We start from the raw sequence: 23,613 nt of genomic DNA, 5'->3' as shown, positions 1-23,613 counted from the left end.
CGCTTCGTTTTTGTGCCCATTCCACTTAAAATCGTTCCAATGCATATTCCCAGATGCTTAATAGATGTGGCTCTTTCCAGTGATTTTTCAACAATGTTATGTAACATTAGTGTTATGAAACAGTTATAGGTCTTCCCGCCTATCTATGAGCCGTTGTAAAATGGCTCTTGCTCCTTCTGTTGAGGACAACAACCTTGCGACGGTCTTTTTTGTGTAGATCACTTTGTTTCCTTCTTAAATTCTCTATTGATTCATACATCTGACTGCAGTTATTATTTTCCTTGTTGCCACTAAATTTGTATGCAAAATATGTGATTGACACTTTTTCAAGGAAATATTTGTCTTAAGTCTTCAAAAAAAAAAAATGGTTCAAATGGCTCTGAGCACTATGGGACTCAACTTCTGAGGTCATTAGTCCCCTAGAACTTAGAACTAGTTAAACCTAACTAACCTAAGGACATCACAAACATCCATGCCCGAGGCAGGATTCGAACCTGCGACCGTAGCGGTCTTGTGGTTCCAGACTGCAGCGCCTTTAACCGCACGGCCACTTCGGCCGGCCTTAAGTCTTCACTTCTAGGCGTTTCCAGTCTATTAGCTTGAAATTTGCATTTTGAGCTTATTTATTTGTAAGTTTATTTTTCGAAATAACTGCCGTGGACACATAATAAGTATTTACAACTGAATCTGAATACTGAAACGTACGCTCCTTCGATATAAACTCAAAAGCGTGGCGTGGCTTCGTGTCCCGCCGGGGGCATTCGCACTCTCCACTGCACTGGCTGACCGACATTTCACATGGGCACACTGTCGTTACCAAGGACAAGATATACCAGTTATGTGGCACGTGAACTGCTATGATCATTATACGAAGTTCAGTTTGACGTTGAGCTGGTATGTAATTATCTATCCTACAAATGTACATTCGTGGGAAGCACATCACTCCAATTTTGTGGAAGACGGTATTGGAAATTTGTGTGCTATTGGTGCCTGCAACATCCGCGGGAAAAGTATGATTAGTACCCGTAGTCATCGGTGCTCGTTGGTGTGTTTGGTAGGCGCCTTACGACGTGTATCATATCAAACTACAAAACAATCATATCTGTAGATTGTCGGAATAGTTATTCATTGTCACATTCTGTGCCGTAAATTTGGTTACCATATGTGTGTTATGTTGTTTTAGGTTTGAGCTACCCCGATTTTATTTAAAGAGTTTACTGGTTCCTAGGTTGGCTAGCTTACATTGCTAAAATTTTTTTGTGTCACAGTGATTCTGTGTAGGCTATCTAGCTCCTAGTTTCCTAGCTGTAACATTTGAGTCCATGATGGTAATTAATGAAAATTATACGTGCTGCTTATGCGAAATTTGTTTTGTATGAAGGATTGATAGAGTTCAAATTTACTACCTACAGTTTTACTTTAATACATGTGGCCGTTGTTGTTTAAATTTTATTTATCTATTCTTTCATGCAACTGTACTGAGCTAACACAATTTAAAGTCAACGTACGTACATTTGTACATTTCTCTTGACTTAGATTTGTATTCTACCCAATGCTTTGTATGGGTACTTGTTCCTGATCTCGGGCACTTTAAAGACAGTTTAAACAATCTTCATACGATCTATGTAAACGTTATATTCTACGTCGTTTCTATATTTGCTCAATGGTTGTTTTATGGTGCCCTTAGAGTTGCTAGCTGATATGTTAACTAAATGTTTATTGAAGTTTGACGTATTATTCTGAAACTTGGCTTGATTGAAATGTTCTTCTGTCAGTTGTAATAGCACCTCAAATTTGAGATACTAATTGTTTATTACTAATTTTCTCGGAATGCATTCAAATGGCTCTGAGCACTATGGGACTCAACTGCTGAGGTCATTAGTCCCCTAGAACTTAGAACTAGTTAAACCTAACTAACCTAAGGACATCACAAACATCCATGCCCGAGGCAGGATTCGAACCTGCGACCGTAGCGGTCTTGCGGTTCCAGACTGCAGCGCCTTTAACCGCACGGCCACTTCGGCCGGCTCGGAATGCATTCATTTGAGCTTATCCGTTCACCTTTAAACGAAAGAAAATCGTAACAACAGTTGACACAGTCGATAAAGTGAGCAGTTCTGTAATCATAGAACGCTACATAACAGGCCGTAATGGTAATGGACGAAGCTGGTGATGTATTTCGAGTTTCTGATCAAATTTCCTTTCTTATAAAGAATTTCTCCAGTAATCTAGGTTCATTTCTAGGTTCATTACGGCTATAGAAAAGAAAGGAAGACTACAGCCAACCAAACAAAAGGGAGGTTAATGATGTGCTTCTGTGTGTTCAGCTTAGTTCAGTTAACTGGAAACAACAACTCGGTTGAAGACGCACATTTATTTGTATCAACAGTGTAGGAAGTAACTTGCTGAGTCAACAGTGAACGAATATGAGGGTGAAATCTGTCATTTCTAATCGCTCTCTCTGGTATGGCGACTGTTGTACTGGCTCACACATGTTACAATCACCCTCTGTATCCTTCTCCTTGTGAATCACATATTTCTATGTGGCCACCACAGCCTCGATAAATCCGATCATCATTTGCTTTGGGCCTTTGTCCCACTTCAACGGGAGGTCTGCCTTGTTACTATGGATGTGGCGATATTAGTGTTCGAGAGTGGCCGGATGCCCTTCCTGCTGACACCACGTAGCCACCAGCACGGAATTTGTATACCCCAGCTGTGTGCATCTAGTGTAAGCCATGGAATAGTGTGGACGTTTTGCAAATGTCTGTGAGTCGTGTAACTGAGGCGGGACGTGGGGACCAGCCCGGTATCCACTTAGTGGGATGTGGAAAACCGCCTAAAAACCAAATCAGGCTTGCCAGCACACCAGCCCTCGTCGTTAATCCGCCGCGCCAATTCGATCCAGGGCCGGCGCGCCTACCCGAGTCCAGGAAGCAGCGCATTAGCGCCCTCGGCTAACCTGGCGGGTCTCGACAAATCTGATGAAAGACATTATTCCACAGTGCTGTATTTTTAAAATGAATGAATTCGTTATTACTAGTTTATACCATACCCAACACTAGTAAGGCCGAATGGATTATGTTTAACACTAAGCCTTCTAAATATTTGTATGAAAATTACATTCCTCTTGAGCAGTTGTTTAGAGGAACTTGAAGCAGTTGTTTAGTGTCACGTGATATGCAACTGTGCCATGAAAAATTATTAATAAAAGTAACAACTACTATTTGTATCATAGCACTTCCGGTTGTATTCAAACGATGAGTCCTTAAAGGTCAAGTGAGACACAGTACACGGTATCTTGCTTTGACACCTACTGAACGCGGTCTCACCAACTGTGACATAATCGCGTATACAAACAGTGATCCAATACTGTAAAATGCTTTTTTATTGCAGTCTCTGAGCGCAATATGAATTATTTAGACGATGACCGGTTTCAGTCTGTAATGACCATCCTCAGATCTAAAATACATAAATATATACATCTAGTGAGCAGTGTGTCTTTTAACATAAAACAGCAATATGTATTACAATATACTGTCATACAACCAGGGAAATGTACAGCTAAAATATGGTACAAGGTACCTTTTTTACGCCATGTCCTAAAGTGATATGGCCATAATAGCATCGTCAAAACATATAAATATAATCGACATAGCATCGTCACATAGATCTAAAACAAGGTGTAGAATAGGCCACATCGTCCACATAGTGATTATTGCAACTGGCTACTGAAGTACAGTAGCAACCAGAAACATGTTTGCCTACACCCTCCCTAGATGTCGCTGCTGTAGGCTTGCTTATATGAAGTCGTCATTTACGCAAAAACAGAATCTGATAAAAGCACATTAGATAAAATGCATGTAGCAGACTTACTAAAATTCATGACTATCATAGAAACCAATTATGATGTATTAAAAGATGAATGCAGTTACCCATGTAAAATTATCAAAAGGAAATATATGAAGAGTATAGGTCCGACCCTTTTTTATGGTGAATTTACGGTCAACAATTAATATAGTGTAATACATTGCCTGTGGCAACCTATAAATTGCTTATGAAAGATAAAATGTCGATATGACATGATATATTTTAGATCTGAGGATGGTCATTACAGACTGAAACCGGTCATCGTCTAAAGAATTCATATTGGGATCAGAGACTGGAATAAAAAAGCATTGAACGTGGTCTACATATGTGGAATACGATATTGCAGTGCCTGTGTTATTCTGAATCACGATGCAAACTTCCTTTGAAGCTGTGTGCATTTCCAAAGGAACAGGCACTGCTTCCTAATACAGAAAAACACCGGCACCGCAATATCGTATTTATCCGAAGACACCGAGCAAACGACTGTCAAGTGAAATGTCTCCCATGTACGTGAATATACATAGTGGATGTACGAGTACAGACTGTAGACGCATGGTTGACTACATATGGAAGTTTGGGACTGGCGGTGAGTCGTGCACGGATAGCCAGGGCAAGTGCTTGCGATGAGCTGGAACTCTGGGTTCGAGTCCCAGTTTTCGACAAATTTTCTTTGTCGCCATTCCATTAAACAGCTGACGGTTGTCCATATTCAAAATTACGAATATACTAAATGTAAATGTATGTGGAACGACAGGAGATGTTACGTCTTTTTATGGACATGTCTAATAACTACATTAGGTTATAGTGACAGAAACGGAATTTGGAAGAAAAAATCGTAAATCGAATTTGGACACCATACTCAATTCGGCAGCAAAATATTTTACTGCAAAGCCTGATAAATTTGCTGAGAGAAAATGACTGTAATGAGGTTTAAACAAAGTGTAGTAGAGAAAGATAAGATAAGAAAAGAACCTGGTCTCAAACTAATGCAAGAAGTATCCACTAAATCGAATTCAGCGTTCGACATAACTGACAGATTGTTATAGGTCTATTTACTGATTAGTAATATCGTTAATTGGAGTTATATAGGACCATCTATGCTAACAGCCGCAGATATTACAGGTCTGGAGCATGGCTGTGACATTCTGCGGTGTGCTCGTGTTGGAAAACAGAGTTTTTAATCACAAACAGTTTATGGAACGGACATTATAAAATGGGGCGAGAAAAGAGTAAACGCAAAGTGGAACTGGGATGGACTTCCCATCACAGTTGAGTTATTATCCGATAGAGTGCTTTCTAGATCTAAAATAAGATGAATTAGAAATATGTAATTACGTCATCAGTACATCCTATCCATATCTACCAGAACTGTAATTCAATATTTGAGTTGTAGAGTCTGATCTCCAGCATTTCCGCCAACAATGCTTCAGCTGTTTCTGTGATAAATATTGTTTTTACAGTCTGAAGATACAACGTTATGAGTGTGTAAAGTTAGTGTTACTATATTTACAAATTAGTAAACAAGATATTGTATATATTTGTTTGTTTCTATGTTTCATCATATAACACTGATGTTAAAAATATCGGTTTTAGTGTCGATTATTATCAGCCAGTGATCATGAGATGTCGATGATGTAATCGAAATCAACATCGATGATGTGCCAACATCGCGCATCCGTAGTAACGACCCGATGGGACAGTACTGCAGTCAGAAGGCGTATCACTTTGTGGCCGTTGCACCCGGTACAAACTGTGTGAGATTTTTATCAGTAGTTCGTGGACAAACAGACAGAGTTCAACAGCGTTAATTACAACTTTTGCGAACGGCAGCGTCAAGTAATGGTAGGAGGCGTCGTCGCGCAGCTGTTGACCTTGGTTCCTCCCTCCCACCCTCCTACCTCCCCCCCCCCCGCCCCCTACCGCCCACCTAATGTCACACTTATTTCCGCTGCAGGTATTCTACCGCTCATCTCGCTTCCCTGGTGCCATTATATACAGCGCGGACGGCGTCTGGTGTCCACTCCAGTAGCGACTCGACACCAACATGGACGGCGCCCGCTGTGTATCTGGCGTCTCCCTGCTGCTGCTGCTGCTGGTTGTCGTCACTGCCACTGCCGGTGAGTACTGTGTCATGTTTGAGGAGATTGTTGTATACCAAGACAAAAATAATCAGTAAACACACTACCAGAAAAAAGTACAACCACGAAAAGTTAGTTGTATTGTCGATTGAGGTGACACTGTAGGAGTACTTCATAACAAGACCAAGTGAAACACACCGTCATAGTAATGGGTACCTGAAAAGCCGCGCCATTACACTCTGCATAACCCCCCCTTCCCCCCCCCCTCTCCCTCGGTACATCTCTGGGGCCACGGAGGTGTGTATTCTTGCATGCAAACGATCACACATGTACCGAATGGCATCCTGCGATGGAATTTCACCAGCAACTTGCGACTTTTCTTGCAATTCGGCAGTGGTTCTTGCAGGACCTGGAGAGCGAGTAAGTACATGTTCAACTGGTGATTTTTTTGATCAGTGCACTTGGTGTACTCCACCAAGAGAGCGTTGTGTCGCAGCAGTTGTGTGAAGATGTGCAGTGTCCCGGCTATGGGATAATAGCCTATGCAATGTAGCGGGGACTTATTATTTTACCCTGCAGAAGCACCAGACATGACCGTACTCGGGAAAGGTGGCCCCACGCCCCTCCATGAAGTCTAGTAGGTGATTTGTCGGTGGTGATGTAATGTATACTGGAATATGCAGCTCTCCAGTTTTGCTACATAGGTGAATATCCATCACCCGGATACAGAGAGAATCCACTCTCATCACTGAAGGCAGCAGAGTGCCATTCTACTCTCCGATCAAGCCTTTTACGACGCCAGAGTACACGTGGTTGGCAGTTCATGGTGGGAATTATAGCCTGAGCAGATTCACATGTGTTCTTAGTCCTATTCCAAGCAGACGATTCCCAATAGCCCCTGATGACACAGCAGGTGGAACATGTGTCAGATTTCTTCAGTGAGTGACGTTAGATCTTGACGTGTGTCTGTACTACGTCGTACACATATGTGGTAATGTTCTACAGACGGCTGTAGAAGGCAGCGACCCACCATCAATACACTGTGCCCAACATATCAGCAATCCGTCAGTACGTCTATCCAGCTTCCTGCACGCCTACAATGCTACCCTGTTCAAATGGCTGAAGCTATTCAACAGGAGTATGCACTTGCTGGTGGGCATGATTTTTACCCTTCAATGAATGCTGCAAACACTGTTCACCCATAAAGTCAGCACAGTTACAGTCTATAGAGTAGAAACAGAGTGTGCACAGACACGATTCTGTGCGCCATCTGATCGCCGATGACAAAGACAAATGATTCACTAACACCACAATCCCTTCGTATGCGCATATTTTACTCTCCGGTGCCACTGAACACAGTCCCTGAGAGTGCTGTGTCTTTATTTCCGGCAGTCAACAAACGTGGCTTTTTATTACAGCACAGCCATTGATATATTCAGCACAAGATAGCCATTACCATACTCTACAGTCCCGGCTCCAAAATTTCTTAGGGAACCTTTGCACGCCTCTCGCTGTCTGAGATCTCTTCGAAAACCCGTAACTTGAATCACACATTTTGAAAACTCGATGCTAATACTTGTTTTGTTAAACGTCGTTTTGCACTGGACATTCCTTATGTTTTAGTACATATGTCTTTGGTTCTTTAAGCGTCCTTCCAATACATAAGCCTAACATTTTTTAACTCCTTTAAAATAGGAAACAAAATTATAAAAAGCTTCTTTTTCGCTTGCACTATACTGACTGCCGAAATATGTATGGAACGGATACATTCTCTGAAGAATGCGTTGAAATGATGAATTTAATCGTTTATCTTTCCATAACGACGTCTTGTATTTCTCCTTTTTTCCAGGCATCTCTACAAGACCAACAACACTAATAATTTATCCCGATACATTTGCTTAACTCTGTGTCAGAGTATAGGACTATGGGTACAGGTGCGAAAGTCTCCCGTGCTACTGCCGTCACAGCCTGTCATCTGCAAGCTGCCACGTAGTGTGTTTGGAACGACCCTTACTGGTATGACTCCTCTTGACTTGTAGGTTCTATCCGTCGGTGGCAAGATTTCACTCTGCCTTCAGTTTACTGGCTGAGCTGCCAATTAAACATAATGCGCGTGCTCCACAATTTTCCTCCTTCATTCGTTAATATTCTTCTTTGATACTGTTAGAAACATTGTCTTTTACTCCTGTTCTAAAGCTTTCTTTTGCCTACCTGAAGAACCATTCTTATAGTGATACATTGTTTCCTTAATACCTTCCCACTATCACAATTTTCTCACCTAGTAACTGAAAATACAATGCAGTTGCCGTCACACAGTATTCCAACTTATTGTGAAAGATATAGATGAGACCCCTGTCATGTTGAATGGTATATTCCTCCCAACAGTTTATGTGCAGATTATTTAGCTAATTAGACCGGTGCAGGATGTGATATATATGTGAGATGGCCAGCCAAATGATCTGGCCGGTACGTTTTGAGACAGTGAGGTACGTTAGAGCAGGAACGCATGTGATGGATGTACTCTTCGTCCTTATTAATTATTTCATTCTCCCCTCGGTGAGGGAAAGGACCAGTCAGAGGTTCAGGGCACTTTGTTAACCCTGGGGTGGGAAACTATATCACAAATGTGCAAGAAACGACAATGATCAGCGATATGAGGATGCAAAAGCCAACGGAAACCGTGCATTAAAAGGAAATAATGTGTACCGCAGGACTAGTGATCTGTAATTGGAAAGTATCATGATGATCTCTCCATCTACAAAAGAGTCCTGATTCGCCCGCCATTCGGATCTTCAGAAGGGGACTGCCAAAGGGCAAGAGATGGGATTACCAATGAAAGTGTAACACTCTACGAGACGAAGAGTCTCATGCCAGAAGTTTGGACCTTGTAGGAAAGCTGTAAATGAAAATGGAAAGGCTCATTCCAGATATAGTGGCGCATAGTGAAGTGAAATGGAAGTAAGATGAAGGTTTTAAGTCCGACGAATATAGGGTAACATAAACAGCGGCAACAAATGATATAACTGGAGTAGAATTCGTCATGAATAGAAAGGCAAGAAAGAGAGTGATCTACTGTCAGTATCTGGGTGATAGTTTAGTCTCATCAGATTCGACAGCAAACCCAAGGCGGCACCACTATTTCACGTATACTTGACGAAATCGCAAGCAGAAAATGAAGAGGCAGAGGAAGTACATAAGGATGTTGAACGAGTAATTCAGTTTACAAAGTGAGATGATAATCGAATGTTCATAGGAGATGGAACGCGGTTGTGGGGGAAGGAATAGTAGGAAGGTTTACCGGAGAATATGCCCATGATACCAGGAATGGGAGAGGAGAAAAACTGATTTCTGCACAAAATTTCGACTAGGAACAGAGAATTCATAACTGCCCGGATAGCTGGACGTATTAAAGCGCCGCTTCCGGGACGGGGATGGGCTTCGACCTTGTATCGAATTAACAAGTAGGGTTGGTGTTCCGTCCAGCCTGGTTGTGGTTTTAAGGCGGTTTGCAAAGTCCCGCTAGGTGAATAACGGTCTAATACTCAATTCTCGCCTCAGTTACACGATTCGCAAATATTGTAAGACATTCGCTCACTTTCACATTAATTAAACTACACACAGACAATTGTGGTACACATATTCAGTCCAGATGCCGACTTGCGCAGATCCCGACAAAACCAAGAGAAAGAGTAGACAGAGAGCAACACAGAATCAACGAAAACAAATAAAGATAGCTGTCACATGAAAACAGAGTGCAAGAAGCAACGATACGACAGAGGGTTATAGTGTTAGTGGTTTATTTGTCACTATCCTTGTTAGTTTGTTACTTTCATGTTCCATGGATCATTTTGCACGATAAATCGTTATGATATGGAACGATTAATTTTCCATTCATATTGGAAATTAATTTGTACATTTATTTGTACTCTAAACATCACCATATACATACACACACACACACACACACACACACACACACACACACACACACACACACACACACACACACTACTAGCCACCACCTTATAGACATTACAAACATAGAAATTGTTCTACGGAATAGAAGTAGTTGTCAAGGGGAGACGTTTATATCACTGGGTAAGTGGCCAAACATTTTTGTTCCAGCGTTGTTCACTCCTTTCTGTGCTGAAGACAACCTTTATGTTGAGTAATGAATGTCTTTTTTTTTCTTCTAGTATCATAATTGTATACCTCATTGTTCCTTTTGATTGTTCCTTTTGAACTGTAGTGGAGTATTTACAACAAACTTCGTGAGGGAATATAAACACTGTGAAGCAGTAGTCAGAATGCCAAACTCCTTAAACAGATGGCTACAAGATGATCGCGGGTGAGCACCACATATTATTCTTACAGCACGTTTTTGGGCAATGAAGATCTTTTTTCTTAAAGATGAGTTACCCCAGAACATATCACCTTACTGAATGAAAATAAGCAAAATATGTCAACTTACTGATTTCTCTCTCCCCAAAATTTGCTATGATACTAAGTACAAATGTGGCCAAACTAAGTCGTTTTCGGAGTTCCAAAATGTGTTTTTTTTTCAATTTTAGTTCTCATCGATGTGGACACCTAAGAATTTTGAAGTTTCCAAGCTATGTATTATTTCATAACCATGTGTTACACATATCACTGGTGCATTACCCCTAGAGGCGCAGAACTGAATATGATGTGTCTTCGTGAAATTCATGGTGAGATCATTCGCAGAAAACCAGTCAATGATACTTTTGAGAACTTTGTTCAACATTTCTTCCATTTCTGTATGTATACTGGGAGTGATTTCAATACTGGTGACATCAGTAAAACGAACGATTCTGCTTATTGTACATTATACGATAGCTGATTTACGTATATGAGAAACAGTAGTGGACCTACGATTGAGCCTTGAGGAACCCCATAGGTGATTTCTGCCCAGTCAGAATTATGTCCTGGATTTTGTTGGTTGAATTACTATTAAGTACAACTTCCTGCATTCTTTTGGTGAGATATGACATGACCCTTGCTTGGCAATACCACAAATCCCATAAAAATCCTATTTATCTAGGATTATACTATGATTCACACAATAAAATGCCTTGGATATGTCACAGAAATACCTATCGGTGCTATTTTGTTATTTAATGTTTGTAATACCTGCTGTGTGAACATGTAAACACCATTCTCAGTAGAGCAACATTTCTGAAACTCAATCTGTGAGTTACTGAGGAATTATTGTTGCCAAGGTGAGATACTATTCTAGAACTGTAGTTTCTCTGAGATACTATTCTAGAACTGTAGTTTCTCAAAAATTTTGGAAAATGATGTCGCATTGAAATAGGTCGGTAGTTACTGACGTCTCTCTTGTCACCTTTCTTACATAGGGGTTTAACAACGGCATATTTTAGTCTCTCTGTAATAATGCCTTGGCGATCAGATAGGGCTCAGGAGGCCAGTCTGTGTGCCCCCTGTTTTGGCTCTGAAAGCAGTGACTGTGCTGAGTTTCGAGGAGAACAGTGTTTGCAACATTCATTCTAGGGTACAATCACACCCCGACAACGAGTATGCACTCCAGTTGAACAGTTACAGCCCTTTAAACGGGGTCACGTCGCGTGCCCGGTGGGAGCTGGATGGACATATCGTCGGATTGCTGCATGAGTTGGGAGGAACGTATAGGTGGTACTTTGCTGCTTTCACCAGGGAAAAGAACGCAAAATCCCCAAGATTGGCAAAGTTTTACAGAAGTTCGAAATAAGGCACGTACTTCAATGCGAGATGCTTTTAATAATTTCCATAACGAAATTGTGTCTCGAAATCTGGCAGAAAACCCAAAGAAATTCTGATCATACATAAAGCACACCAGTGGCAAGACGCAATCAGTACTTTCACTGCTCGATAACAACGATGAATCACTGATGACAGTGCCACCAAAGCAGAGTTATTAAACACGGTTTTCCGAAACTCCTTCACCAAAGAAGACGAAGTAAATATTCCTGAACTCCAATAAAAGACAACTGCCAAGATGAGAAACATAGAAGCAGATATCCTCGGAGTAACGAAGCAGCTTAAATCACTTAAAAAAGGCAAGGCCTTCAGTACAGATTGTATACCAGTCAGGTTCCTCTCAGAGTATGCTGATAAAATAGCTCTATATTTAGCAATTATATACAACCACTCGCTCACAGAAAGATCCGTACCTAAAGACTGGAAAATTTCTCAAGTCACACCTATACCCAAAAAGGGAAGTAGGAGTAATCCGCTGAATTACAGGCCTATATCACTAACGTTGATTTGTAGTAGGGCTTTGGAACATATACTGTATTCGAACATTATGAATTACCTCAAAGAAAACGGTTTATTGACACATTGTCAGCACGGTTTCAGAAAATATCGTTCTTGTGAAAATACAACTAGTTCTTTATACTCGTGAAGTGATAAGTGCTATCGACAGGGGATGTCAAATTGATTCCATATTTTTAGATTTCCAGAAGGCTTTCGACACCACTCCTTACAAGCGTCTTCTAACCAAACTGCGTGCCTACGGAGTATCGCCTCAGTTGTGCGACTGGATTCGTGATGTCCTGCCAGAAAGGTCACAGTTCGTAGTAATAGACGGAAAGTTATCGTGTAAAACAGAAGTAGTATCCGGCGTTCCCCAAGGAAGTGTTATAGCCCCTGTATTGTTCCTGATCTATATTAAAAACATAGGAGACAATCTGAGTAACTGTCTTAGACTGTTCGAAAATGATGCTGTCATTTACCGTCTTTTAAAGTCATCAGATGATCAAAACGACTTGCAAAATGATTTAGATAAGATATCTGTATGGTGCGAAAAGTGGCAATTGACCCTGAATAAGGAAAAGTGAGAAGTTATTCATATGAGTACTAAAAGAAATCAGCTAAATTTCGATTACGCGGTAAGTCACACAAATCTGAAGTCTGTAAATTCAACTAAATACTTACGGATTACAATCACAAATAACCTAAACTGGAACGATCACATAGGTACTACTGTGGGTAGAGCAAATCAAACACTGCGATTCATTGTCAGAACACTTAGAAGGTGCAACAGGTCTACTAAAGAGACTGCTTACACCACGCTTGTCCGCCGTATTCTGGAGTATTGCTGTGCGGTGTGGGATCCGCATCAGGTGGGACTGACGGATGACATCGAAAAAGTACAAAGAAGGGCAGCTCCTTTTGTATTATGGCGAAATAGGGGAGATAGTGTCACAAACATGATACGTGAATTGGAGTGGCTATCATTAAAACAAAGGCGTTTTTCGTTGCGACGGGATCTTCTCATGAAACTTCAATCACCAGTTTTCTCCTCCGATTGCCAAAACATTCTGTTGGCAACCACCTACATAGGGAGAAATGATCATCACTATAAAGTAAGAGAAATCAGGGCTCGCTCAGAAAAATTTAAATGCCCGTTCTACCCGCGTGCCGCTCGAAAGTGGAACGGTAGAGAGACAGCTTGAAAGTGGTTCATTGAACCCTCCGCCAGGCACTTTATTGTGAATAGCAGAGTAATCACGTAGATGTAGATGATTTGTGTACCATTTACATGCAGTTAGAACAGATTCTGGGCGTCCCCCCCAGAACAGAAGCACTTCACGAAGGAAGCATTGTGTGAGCAACGTTGGCTGAAGAAACGTCGTCCATGGAAGAAATCCGGGCACATGCTGCATCTCCTGAGTTACCATGAGCCACTGGGAATCGTCTGCTTGCAGCAAGATTAAGATCACGTGTGCCTTTCGACAGGCTATTACTGATACCACGACACCGCCAAGTATGAATGGTTTGGTGTCGTTAAAGAGAGTGGAATGGCGCTCTGTTATCTAGAGTAATGAGAGTACTTGCTGTCTGTGTGAGAGTGATGGGGGTACACGTACGTGGGGCGAGCCTAGTTAGCGGCCTACTGCAGAGTGCGTCCGCCAACGACAACCAGGTCCCATCCCAGGCTTCATGGTGTTGGGTGTCATCGGTCACAACGAAGACGCGCGTCAGGTCTTAATGACAAGAAGTAATTATCTGGACCTGAAGGACAAATTATGTACGCAATTCATCTTTTCTTTACTTTTATTTTCTCAAGGAAATGTAATTAAATTAAATAATCTGAAACAGTATACAGAAATATTTAACTGTAGTGTGAGGACGCCTGAGAAAACCGTACTGTCACGGATTAAGAACGAGTTACGAGAAGTGTTTGAATAAGATGGGTACATCCCTGAGCAGCTCTTCTTGTTGTTGTTGAGATCAGGCAGACGTCATGGACTGCCAGTAGTGAGTCGTCAGTTAGTGAAGCATTATGGGAATGGTAGGCAACGTTGCATCGTATTACGTATAAATGCAATTGTGCGTTCTCATTAGAGTTAATAGTAAGCGAGTTACAGAAGAGAAAAAACCGCATCAGAAGTTAAGTCAAGTTGTGTCCAGAAAGACTCTTACAGAAAAGGAATTCTGCAACAAGGAAATGAAGTCCATATAACTGCACGGTGAACGAACGTCTACACAGGATCCGACGAAAATTTCATACGTCGTCGTCTCTTACGCAAAGTAAGAGAACAAGGTACTATCGTAACTGATGAGCAGAACTTAAAACAATAGGGAACACTTCTGTAAGACTGTATCCACAGATATCACAACTTACAAATATAGACGTATACTCTCATTTACATAATCAAATAACATCTTTTCATTACTCGTTTTTAATAATATAATTAGATTTTTTATTAGATCCTGCTACAACAACTAGCAGTCACATTTGACGAGCCTGCGGGATAAAGTAACAAGTACCCGCTACATTGCACAGGTTGCTGTGTATCTTCGATAGAAAGGTGACATGCTTCTTCAGCAGAAGAGCCAATCTGCTCTTCGTTGTGTGAAACAACTGCGCTGGCCAACAAGTTCACCAGATCCCTCGCCAGTTGAGCACGCATGGGGCGTGACTAAGTGGGAACCTCTTCGTTCTCCAGAGCCTGCAAGAACGACTGCCAAATTGCAACAAAAGGCGCAAAATGCTAGGGAGGACACTCTATCGCAAGATGCCACTTGGCACCTATCCGATTGTTTGCATGCGAAAATACACGCCTGCATTGCCGCAAGAGTGACGTGCGCCGTGTATTGAGGGACTGTTTGGGCAATCTTTTCTGCGACAAGTCTGTATCATTTTGTGTAAATTTGTTGTCATACTCTCCTAAAATGATGAACTACCTGTCACATCATTTGAGATTAAAATGCGGCGTTGTATATACTGAAAGGTAGTACAGACATTGTATCACCATGGAAATATTGAGAATACTTCTGTCAATGGAACGGACAAAAGTTTCTCCTGGCGGATACACTTTTCGAACAACTTACGAGACTTCATCCAGGTAAAATTTGCAGCGACCGTCGATATTTCGGCGGGATTACATCCCGCCATTTTCAACGCACAAACTGCAACGGACAGGCAAATTAAAAACCTCGGTTCTTGAAGTAATTCAGGAAAGGTAACACACTCACACTGGGCACTAATGCCGCCAAAGATGACCAAACTCAGAGATATCGATAGTGAAACTACGAACTAGCAGATGGGGTAATATTGACTCCTCCCCTCTGTTTTTTGACAAGAGAGAGAGCAGGATTCCTAGCAGAGTTCAAACAAAAACCTGCATAACTTTTTACAAGGTTGCTCGCTAATTTAATCTCAACTGCCTCCTTAATAACACTGTCCCAACAGCTGGACGTGCACGCCAATATCTCGGTATTGTTATATAACACAGGGTGACCACTAGCCAAGCAACGTTCGGCAATAGCAGATCTACTTGGCTGCTGTAATCGTGTGTGCCGTTGATGCTCAGTATATCGGTCATCCACGGTCCTGATAGTGCGACCAATATATGCTACGCACAGCTACAAGGAATGCGATATACACCCACCTTTCGCAAACCAAGCTCATCCTTAACCGAACCGAAAAGTACTCTAATTTTAGATGGAGGACGGAAAACACATTTCACATCGTACTTCTGTAAAATACGACCGATCTTGTTGGAAGTGCTTCCTACGTAAGGCAAGAAGGCAGTAGATTTAGATGTTGACTCAGTTTTATCATCAATCACCCGATACACAGTTTGTCGATAGCGCAACAAATGTTTCACCATATAATTTACGAGTATTAAGACATACACGCCTAGAGTAAGGAACACAGCTTTAATACAGGAAAGCTGGTGTTCAGTGGCATACCACGTCAGTCCAAAACATTTCAAGGCTGTATTAATAAAAAAAAAAACATAGAAAAAGCACAGGCTCCGTCGACTTGAGTACTACACACAGAACGTTCATAAAGCCAAGGGGACCTGACAGCAAAGGCCTGCTTTGGAATGTTGTTCAATTACACACATTCGCACCTTTTTCGGTCTTGCCGAAATACCAGAGACCCATTCCGCACCTTTTTGTTGTGTGGTGGATTGATATTGATAACACTCATGACGATATTTTCCAGAAAAGAACTGCCAGCGTTTTACATTTGAATCAAGTTGCGGCAGGAGTACACGCGCCGCTGGTTTTCTTCCGGAGACAAAGTGTGAGGGGAAAACTTTGCACACATTTTTCTCTTCTTAAAAACTTTCTAGAGAATTTCCTGAATAGGTGATTGAGAGATTTTCAGTTAGCTGATCCAACGGTTTGTGACATAAAGATATTGACACAATAAGACTGCACGTGGATGGACGGTGTGTATAAGAAAAGCTAATACAAGAGCTGCAAGAACGTCACGTAACCCGACAGGAAAATGGGAGATGGCTTTCATAGCATGAAGACCTTGTAAACAAAGCTGGAATTACTCCCGGTAAAAAAGGATAAACCATGAAATGTCAGACGCCGCGGTGGTCGATTACTCCACAGGTGTTGACTTCTAATTGTGGTCAGGTGTACGCTAGAAACAAACTAACAAGAAGCTCAACAAATATTATCATTAAAGAGTTCTGTGCCATCAGGTACACACAAAAAGGAGTGAAACCATCTCGTGAAGTTCTTGCTAAGGAACTTGTATATTTCTCAATCACAAACAGCTAAAACAAGCATGTCACGTCAAGATGAGTGGCATATTTTTAAAGTAACATCCGAGTGCGGCAGTGTGATATCGTATCCAGTTGTGTCAGAAGCACACCGTGTTAATATGGCGATCACTAGGGACGAAATCAATGAACGAGAACGAGGGATAAAAATCAACTGTGTGTCCACACTGAAGGAACTACACCAGCGTTCGTCTGGTACCATCTGGGACCCCACCGAGATTAGTGATCAGTAACTCGATCTCCACCGTTTTCGAATGTGGGTCGAATCATTGGAACAATGCGCTGTCTGTCTCGACAGAGAAGCTAAATTGTTTACTGCGAGACCGGAATTTATTGCATATATGCACTAGGTCTCTACAAAGGACTAGAGAAGACAAATGAACTGCTTTAATGAAACCTTAAAAGCTCTGTTCAAACTGGCACATTAGCGTTCGTTTTTAATTCAGAATTTTTATTATTCTTAAATTTCGCGAAGACCGTTTTCTTTTATTTGCTTACACCACTTCGGGCGAGCTATACTGATGATCACCTAATTATTTCGTGAATACCACTTCAAGAAATACTAAGAAGGAAAGAACTGAGTCAGAGATTTCATAGCAAATTGTACTGTTACTTTACACATCAAAAAAGCGCTAGGGGGGGGGGGGTTCCGCTGTTGTGTGGGTAAACTACGAGAGGTAAGCATTCAGTAGCTAATCGTCAAAGCTCACTACTCATACGTTACGCCCCGCTTCGGAAGCTTTGATACTTCATCACGTAACAATTTAAGTTCTACCTGAGGGGCATTGCTGTTAGAAAACTAATAATATCGAAAATTATAAATAAGTTTTAAACATATTATTATTACAAGAACAAAATGAAACACCGCATATGATGTAGTATACCTGTAGCCGGTTCTTTTTGTCTGCATTGCCTATTTTTGCCTGAGATCTCGTATCAGCGTACTAGAAACGTTTCTGGTGAGTTTGTCTCCAGGCTCACTGAGACGGGATGAAACACTATTCGTAGTGCCTGCAAAGTGTGAACGCTTCGCGGTCCCCAGAGCACAGCTACGATGAACCTGGAAGCCGCGAGGTCAGGCTATGAATTACTGTGCGGGCGATGTGACGTTATCAGTATTCTGAGTACAACACATTACGTACGAGTCCGTGGTTGAAATATTCACGTGAGAGCAGTACGAACATTTCCGGCCAGATGACAATCTTCTGGTGTCGCGTCGTGCCTGACGTAGCCAAACCGAGATTCCCCTCAACAATACAGTCACCACCAAACAAAGTATGGGCTGCACTTCGAGCGAGTGTACTCTGTTACGACAGGCACTAACGACATAAATCAACAAAACACATTCACCCAGGTATCAAATATTTCCGTGCTGCAGCGGTGGTACCTTGGTTTCCCATTACTTCGACCGGTTGCCGATGGGACTTATTGAGTGCTATACCACCAAGCAAGCACCGTTAGAACAGTTCTTAAAATACCACTGTGATTGTTTTCTTGACAAGCAGAACAAACTGTTTTCTAGTATTCAGTAATTTCTAATTTAATTATTTTACGAAACACGAAACACTGAATATTATTTAAAGGTAAAGCTCCATGCTAAACAGGACCTGGGAATAATTTTAAGAGCAACATGGTGGCATGTACTGTTACGCAACCTACATTTGACTTCCTTGTTGGCGTTCAGTGGGGAAAGCAACCACTGTTTCAAATTAATGTACGTATCTTTACTGTTACAGATGCCACGGCTACGAAATGTAGAGTAGAGGAGTGCCCCAACTTTAGAGCCATACGGTACCACGAGGAGTTGGGCTGCGAACGCAGTGACGACCCCAGCGAGTGCTGCCCTACGAGCTTCAACTGCAGTAAGTATCGCACTGGAAGTGAAGGCTTCAGCCCTTAATGCAGATACTTACAGCGTGAGCCAGGAATATGTCATATTCTTGAAAAGCAGAACAAACTGTTTTCTAGTCTTCAGTTATGCGCAGTCAGTATCACAAAGACCGCTCCAGAAATCCTACCGAAACTGTTCTTTGTTTTCCCTTCTGCCCTTAAGCCTCCATATGAGCTCCATTTTCGCGATATTTGTTTGAAGTTAGATGTGGCTTGACTCTTCTCGAACCATACGCTCTCGGAACTTCCAACATTAAATCTCGTCATGATGCACAACACTTCTCTTTTAACGTCTGCCACAGGAGTTGAGTGACCATCTCCTTAAGGCTCTCGCGCTTTCTAAAGAATCACGTGAAAGAAATCTCGGCTGTTATTTGGATGTCTTCTCTTAATCTTAGAGATACGAGCAATATCTAAGGGCTTTTCTAAAGACAGTGTTACGTGTTGATCCCTTCGTGCGTGCATAGAATTCCAACGAAAGCCAGTGTGTTATCTGCCTTTCCTACAACCACTTCTAGAGAATGCTCTGTACGCAAAGTGACTCATTTAATAGCTGTGACAGTTCTCAGTTACTGACCGTCAATGATGAATTCAATCAATGAGCCTTACTTCCCATTTACATACGTAACTACGTCACATTTATTTAGGCTGTGCCCGCAGCAAGCATCGATAATCTACAGTTTATTCTGCATTTCAGAACAGTTTTTGGGTGCTGCAACTTCCCTACATTCAACAATACCACACACTTCAAGCCGCATGGAGTAGCAATGTCCTGACACAATTTTTTTTTTAAACCGAGTTAAATTAGCAAACGTAAAGTGATAAAACGCTGACGTCGTTGCCACTCGTATTATGGTAATAGTAAGTGAGCTCAAACACAATTCAACATGCTAGTCAGGCTAGAGCGGTATATTACCTAATTATTTTATCTGTCTTGACAAGAAAGTGAACTGCACGAAAACATGGTCGAATACCAATGTAGCTTCGTGCACGTGTGCAACACCGGCGGCTGGAATGGTCACATGAGTGAATTAGTGTTATTCGTGCTTGGTTTTGTTACCAGTCCTAGTAAAGCACATAAGTGGCTCGATCAACGTCAGATATTGAGTGATCATTGGGAAGGGCACGGTGACTTTGAGTACTCACGTGAGACAGCACTATCAGCACCTGACGCAATTTGAAAGGGCCTCATTTTCGGTTTCCGTTTGGCCAACTGATCCAATCACGCAATATCCAGTTTTATGGATTATTCGCACGTGAGAGTGGCCCGATGTTGGCCTGCATGGTATACTGAGGGCAGGCATCCTCGTTGTCAAAGGTCTGGCCTACCATGTCTGACCACCACCAGGGAGGATCGTGTTGTTGTGCACCAGGCACGCCTATACCTGTCATCCAACAAGAAGTCAAGGACTCCCTAGAACATTCTGTGTCATACCACACCATTGGCTCGAGACTAGCACCTTCCGGACTAGAGAACTGCCGTCCATTGTGTAGGCTGGAGTTCATAGGACAAACGGCTGCTTTAGGATTGGTTCCATGAATGGAAAGCATGGACTACTGACGAATGGCGTCGCATTGTGTTTAGCGATGAATCACGATTCACCACTTCCCCAGATGAGCATCGTTGGCGAATTGGTGGCGACCTGGGGAAACGTTCCATTCTTCCAGTGTTTCAGAGAGTCGCCATGGTGTGGAGAAAAATCAGCTATGATTTCACGTCACGCATGATGGAGATTGAGGGGACTCCATTGGCACAATAATACTTCACTAGCATCCAGTGTTATGTTCTTATCTATACTGCGACAGCGACAGTATCGTGGTGCCGCTTTTCAACAGGATGACGCTCCATTCATGGTGCCTGTCTCTGTGAACATTCTGCATGTCGCTGAGCTACTCCAGTGGACATCTAAAACCCCAGATGACTTCCCAACAGAGCATGCATGGGACCAGCTTGGACGTCACCTGTGTCCGAGCGCCAGTATCCAGGATGTCAAGGACCAATTACAACATTTGTGATGAAGTGTGCCTCAGGAGAAGATAGACGGACTTTCCGACACCCTAAACTAATCAGTGCATGTATCTAGACGAGATGGGGTGTATTCTTTTAAGTGGGCTCATCAGCAAAATCTTGGTGAATTTGACATCATTTTGCAATCAGTGATGTAACGGTACATTTTATTTCAATACGTGAAGTGTAATTTCGCTTCCTCTTCCCTTTCTGGGTATTTCTGTTCTTTTGTCAGACAGTCTGTTTGGGATTTCAGGACGTTTTTTTTTTTCAACAGCTATCCCAGTTAACTTTTCCTCTTTCGTGTGTATCGGATTTCGGATTTCTATTTACAAATGGAAAAAGGTACTAACAGACTTGGCTATCGTAAAAAATGGCAACATTACTGTTACAGAAATGCAAAATTATATACGAGTATCGTAATTAGGGCCGCGAAACTCATATGTTGTTGCTCATTCTGTGATGATCAACTGTCACTATTGATGTCTATATGAAAATGTAAGACAGTAAGAACAGATTATAGGTTCACGACTGTGTCCTGCCTTTTAACTTGGAGGAAATAGTTCGAATCCTACTTGGTGGAATAAATTTTGAGCCCTCGTATTTCGCTGGCAGCGAAAAGTTGCCAGCCCTTGACGAAATTCAAACCCTCCTTGTAGTGTGACTGATGGCGAGTGACACTTTCGATTGTGATCCAGCACTCAGATAGAGACGTTAAGCATTGTGAACATCCTGCTTGCATTCGAAAGGTGTAGGTGATGTGTCAGCCCCGAGTTTGTCCTTTCCTTCTTTCCTTACCATCGCCGACATAAACACGTCACTAAAACCGTACATACGCTCCTCAGAGTCACCTCTAAAGCCAGATACACTGAAGACACAAGCTACACACTTCGTGAATAAAGATGCCATTGTCCAAAAAGAAAGCCCTTCCAAATAGGTGGCAGATCTAAGCCAAGAGGTGTACTTTTGAAACAGAGTATGCACTAATGAGAATTCTTTACACAGTGTGGTTGCTGGGAGAAAATACGCACCAAATCGTAACCAAATCAGCTGGAGGAGCATCCACTTCACGAAAACAGAAAAAGTTTCTGTTTGAAAAATGTAGGGAACTGGGAGGGAAATGGGACGGTTAGTGATGAAGTCTTCTCGGGTCATCAGCCGAGTCAAGACTCTTTATGTGGCAATGTTTCAACAACTTACCTACTTTAATTTTCAGGTGAAGGGTCAGGATCGTGTGCTGTCCTGTTCTTTATAGCCTCTGTCTCGTCTGCGTCGGCAGCGCCAATAGCGGCGCGCCTCCAGAAGAGGTTTCGCGGCCCCTGTGTGTATGTGGGGGGGGGGGGGGGGGGGCACGGTCAGTGGTGGAGGGGGCTCTCTACATGCTGAGGCGTCCGGGTGTCCCATCCTGGTGGGGACCGACCCATCCATCCACTACTTCTGCCGGTTTCACATCGTATAGGCCAAACGGAGAGCCGGCCGGAGTGGCCGAGCGGTTCTAGGCGCTACAGTCTGGAACCGTGTCACCGCTACGGTCGCAGGTTTGAATCCTGCCTCGGGCATGGATGTGTGTGATGTCCTTAGGTTGGTTAGGTTTAAGTAGTTCTAAGTTCTAGGGGACTGATGACCTTAGAAGTTAAGTCCCATAGCGCTCAGAGCAATTTGAACCATTTGAACCAAATGGAGAAATCTGCAGCGTCAGAACACAGTCCTACGAAAACCATATATTTGATTTTGAAAAAACACAGCTGCTGTGCAGGGCGAACAGGTTGTGGGATTCGATCTTTAAGGCTGTGGAGATACGAGTCCATGATCACCTTGTCAACTGTGGTAACAAAATGGCTCTGAGCACTATGGGACTTAACATCTGAGGTCATCAGTCCCCTCGAACTTAGAACTACTTAAACCTAACTAACCTAAGGACATCACACACATCCATGCCCGAGGCAGGATTCGAACCTGCGACCGTAGCAGCAGCGCGGTTCCAGACTGAAGCGCCTGGAACCGCTCGGCCACACCGGCCGGCTCAACTGTGGTAACACTTTCTAACTTAGCACAGCGTGGGAAGCAGCGGTAACAAAACTGCAACAAGAATGTTCCAGTGCAAAACCGGTGAAGGCAGCGGATGGGATGGACGGGCCCCACCACAACGCGACGCCCGGACCCGCCAGCATGCAGGGAGCTCCCACCACCACCGGCCGCAACTGCCCCGCCCCCTAGCACGGGCCACGACACCTCTTCCGCAGGCGCGCGATTGGTTCTGTCCACGCAGAGAAGGCAGAGGAGCCGGCGGTCCTGCGGCTATAAAGAGCCAGACAGGACACGAACCCGACACTTTACCTGAAGATGACAAGGAGGAAACTTGTTGAAGTATTTCCTTCACTCGGCTGACAACCTGAGAAGATTTCATCATCTAGATTCGACAAGGAAGACTACATTCGGATATGGGATACTTTACGTTTAATATTTTTTGTAAAATGCTTCTTAAAGGTATAAAAAAATCTGCTTGTAGTATAACCTTCCATACCTTACATGAAAAGGACTTCAAACTGTATGTTATGTACGTCTGACAATTTTTCAATGAACTGCTTGCTTAATTCCCATTCCGTCCTGCTCGCGAAGCAGAATGAGAAAAGGCAATTTTGTTGTGAAATCACCGCATATACCTTTAAATTATTAAGAATACAATCTTGAAACTTGGACATAAAATTCT

General features: G+C 42.6%; 1 protein-coding gene across 1 annotated transcript in view; it reads left to right on the top strand.

Moving 5' to 3' along the window:
- Window positions 1-5,874: 5,874 nt before the first annotated feature.
- Window positions 5,875-23,613, top strand: part of LOC126234364 (uncharacterized) — a 93,504-nt gene continuing 75,765 nt past the window's right edge. Inside the window, exons 1-2 of the mRNA XM_049943052.1 lie at window positions 5,875-5,987; window positions 18,742-18,867. Coding sequence (XP_049799009.1) covers window positions 5,915-5,987; window positions 18,742-18,867 — 199 coding nt within the window. The 5' untranslated portion in view covers window positions 5,875-5,914. The remainder of the gene's footprint in view (window positions 5,988-18,741; window positions 18,868-23,613) is intronic.

The sequence above is a fragment of the Schistocerca nitens genome, chromosome 2 (genome assembly GCF_023898315.1).
Source record: "Schistocerca nitens isolate TAMUIC-IGC-003100 chromosome 2, iqSchNite1.1, whole genome shotgun sequence".
NCBI classification, from domain to species: Eukaryota; Metazoa; Arthropoda; class Insecta; order Orthoptera; family Acrididae; genus Schistocerca; species Schistocerca nitens.
The sequence above is the reverse complement of the archived record's forward strand: the minus strand, read 5'-3'. Positions and strand labels throughout refer to the sequence as shown.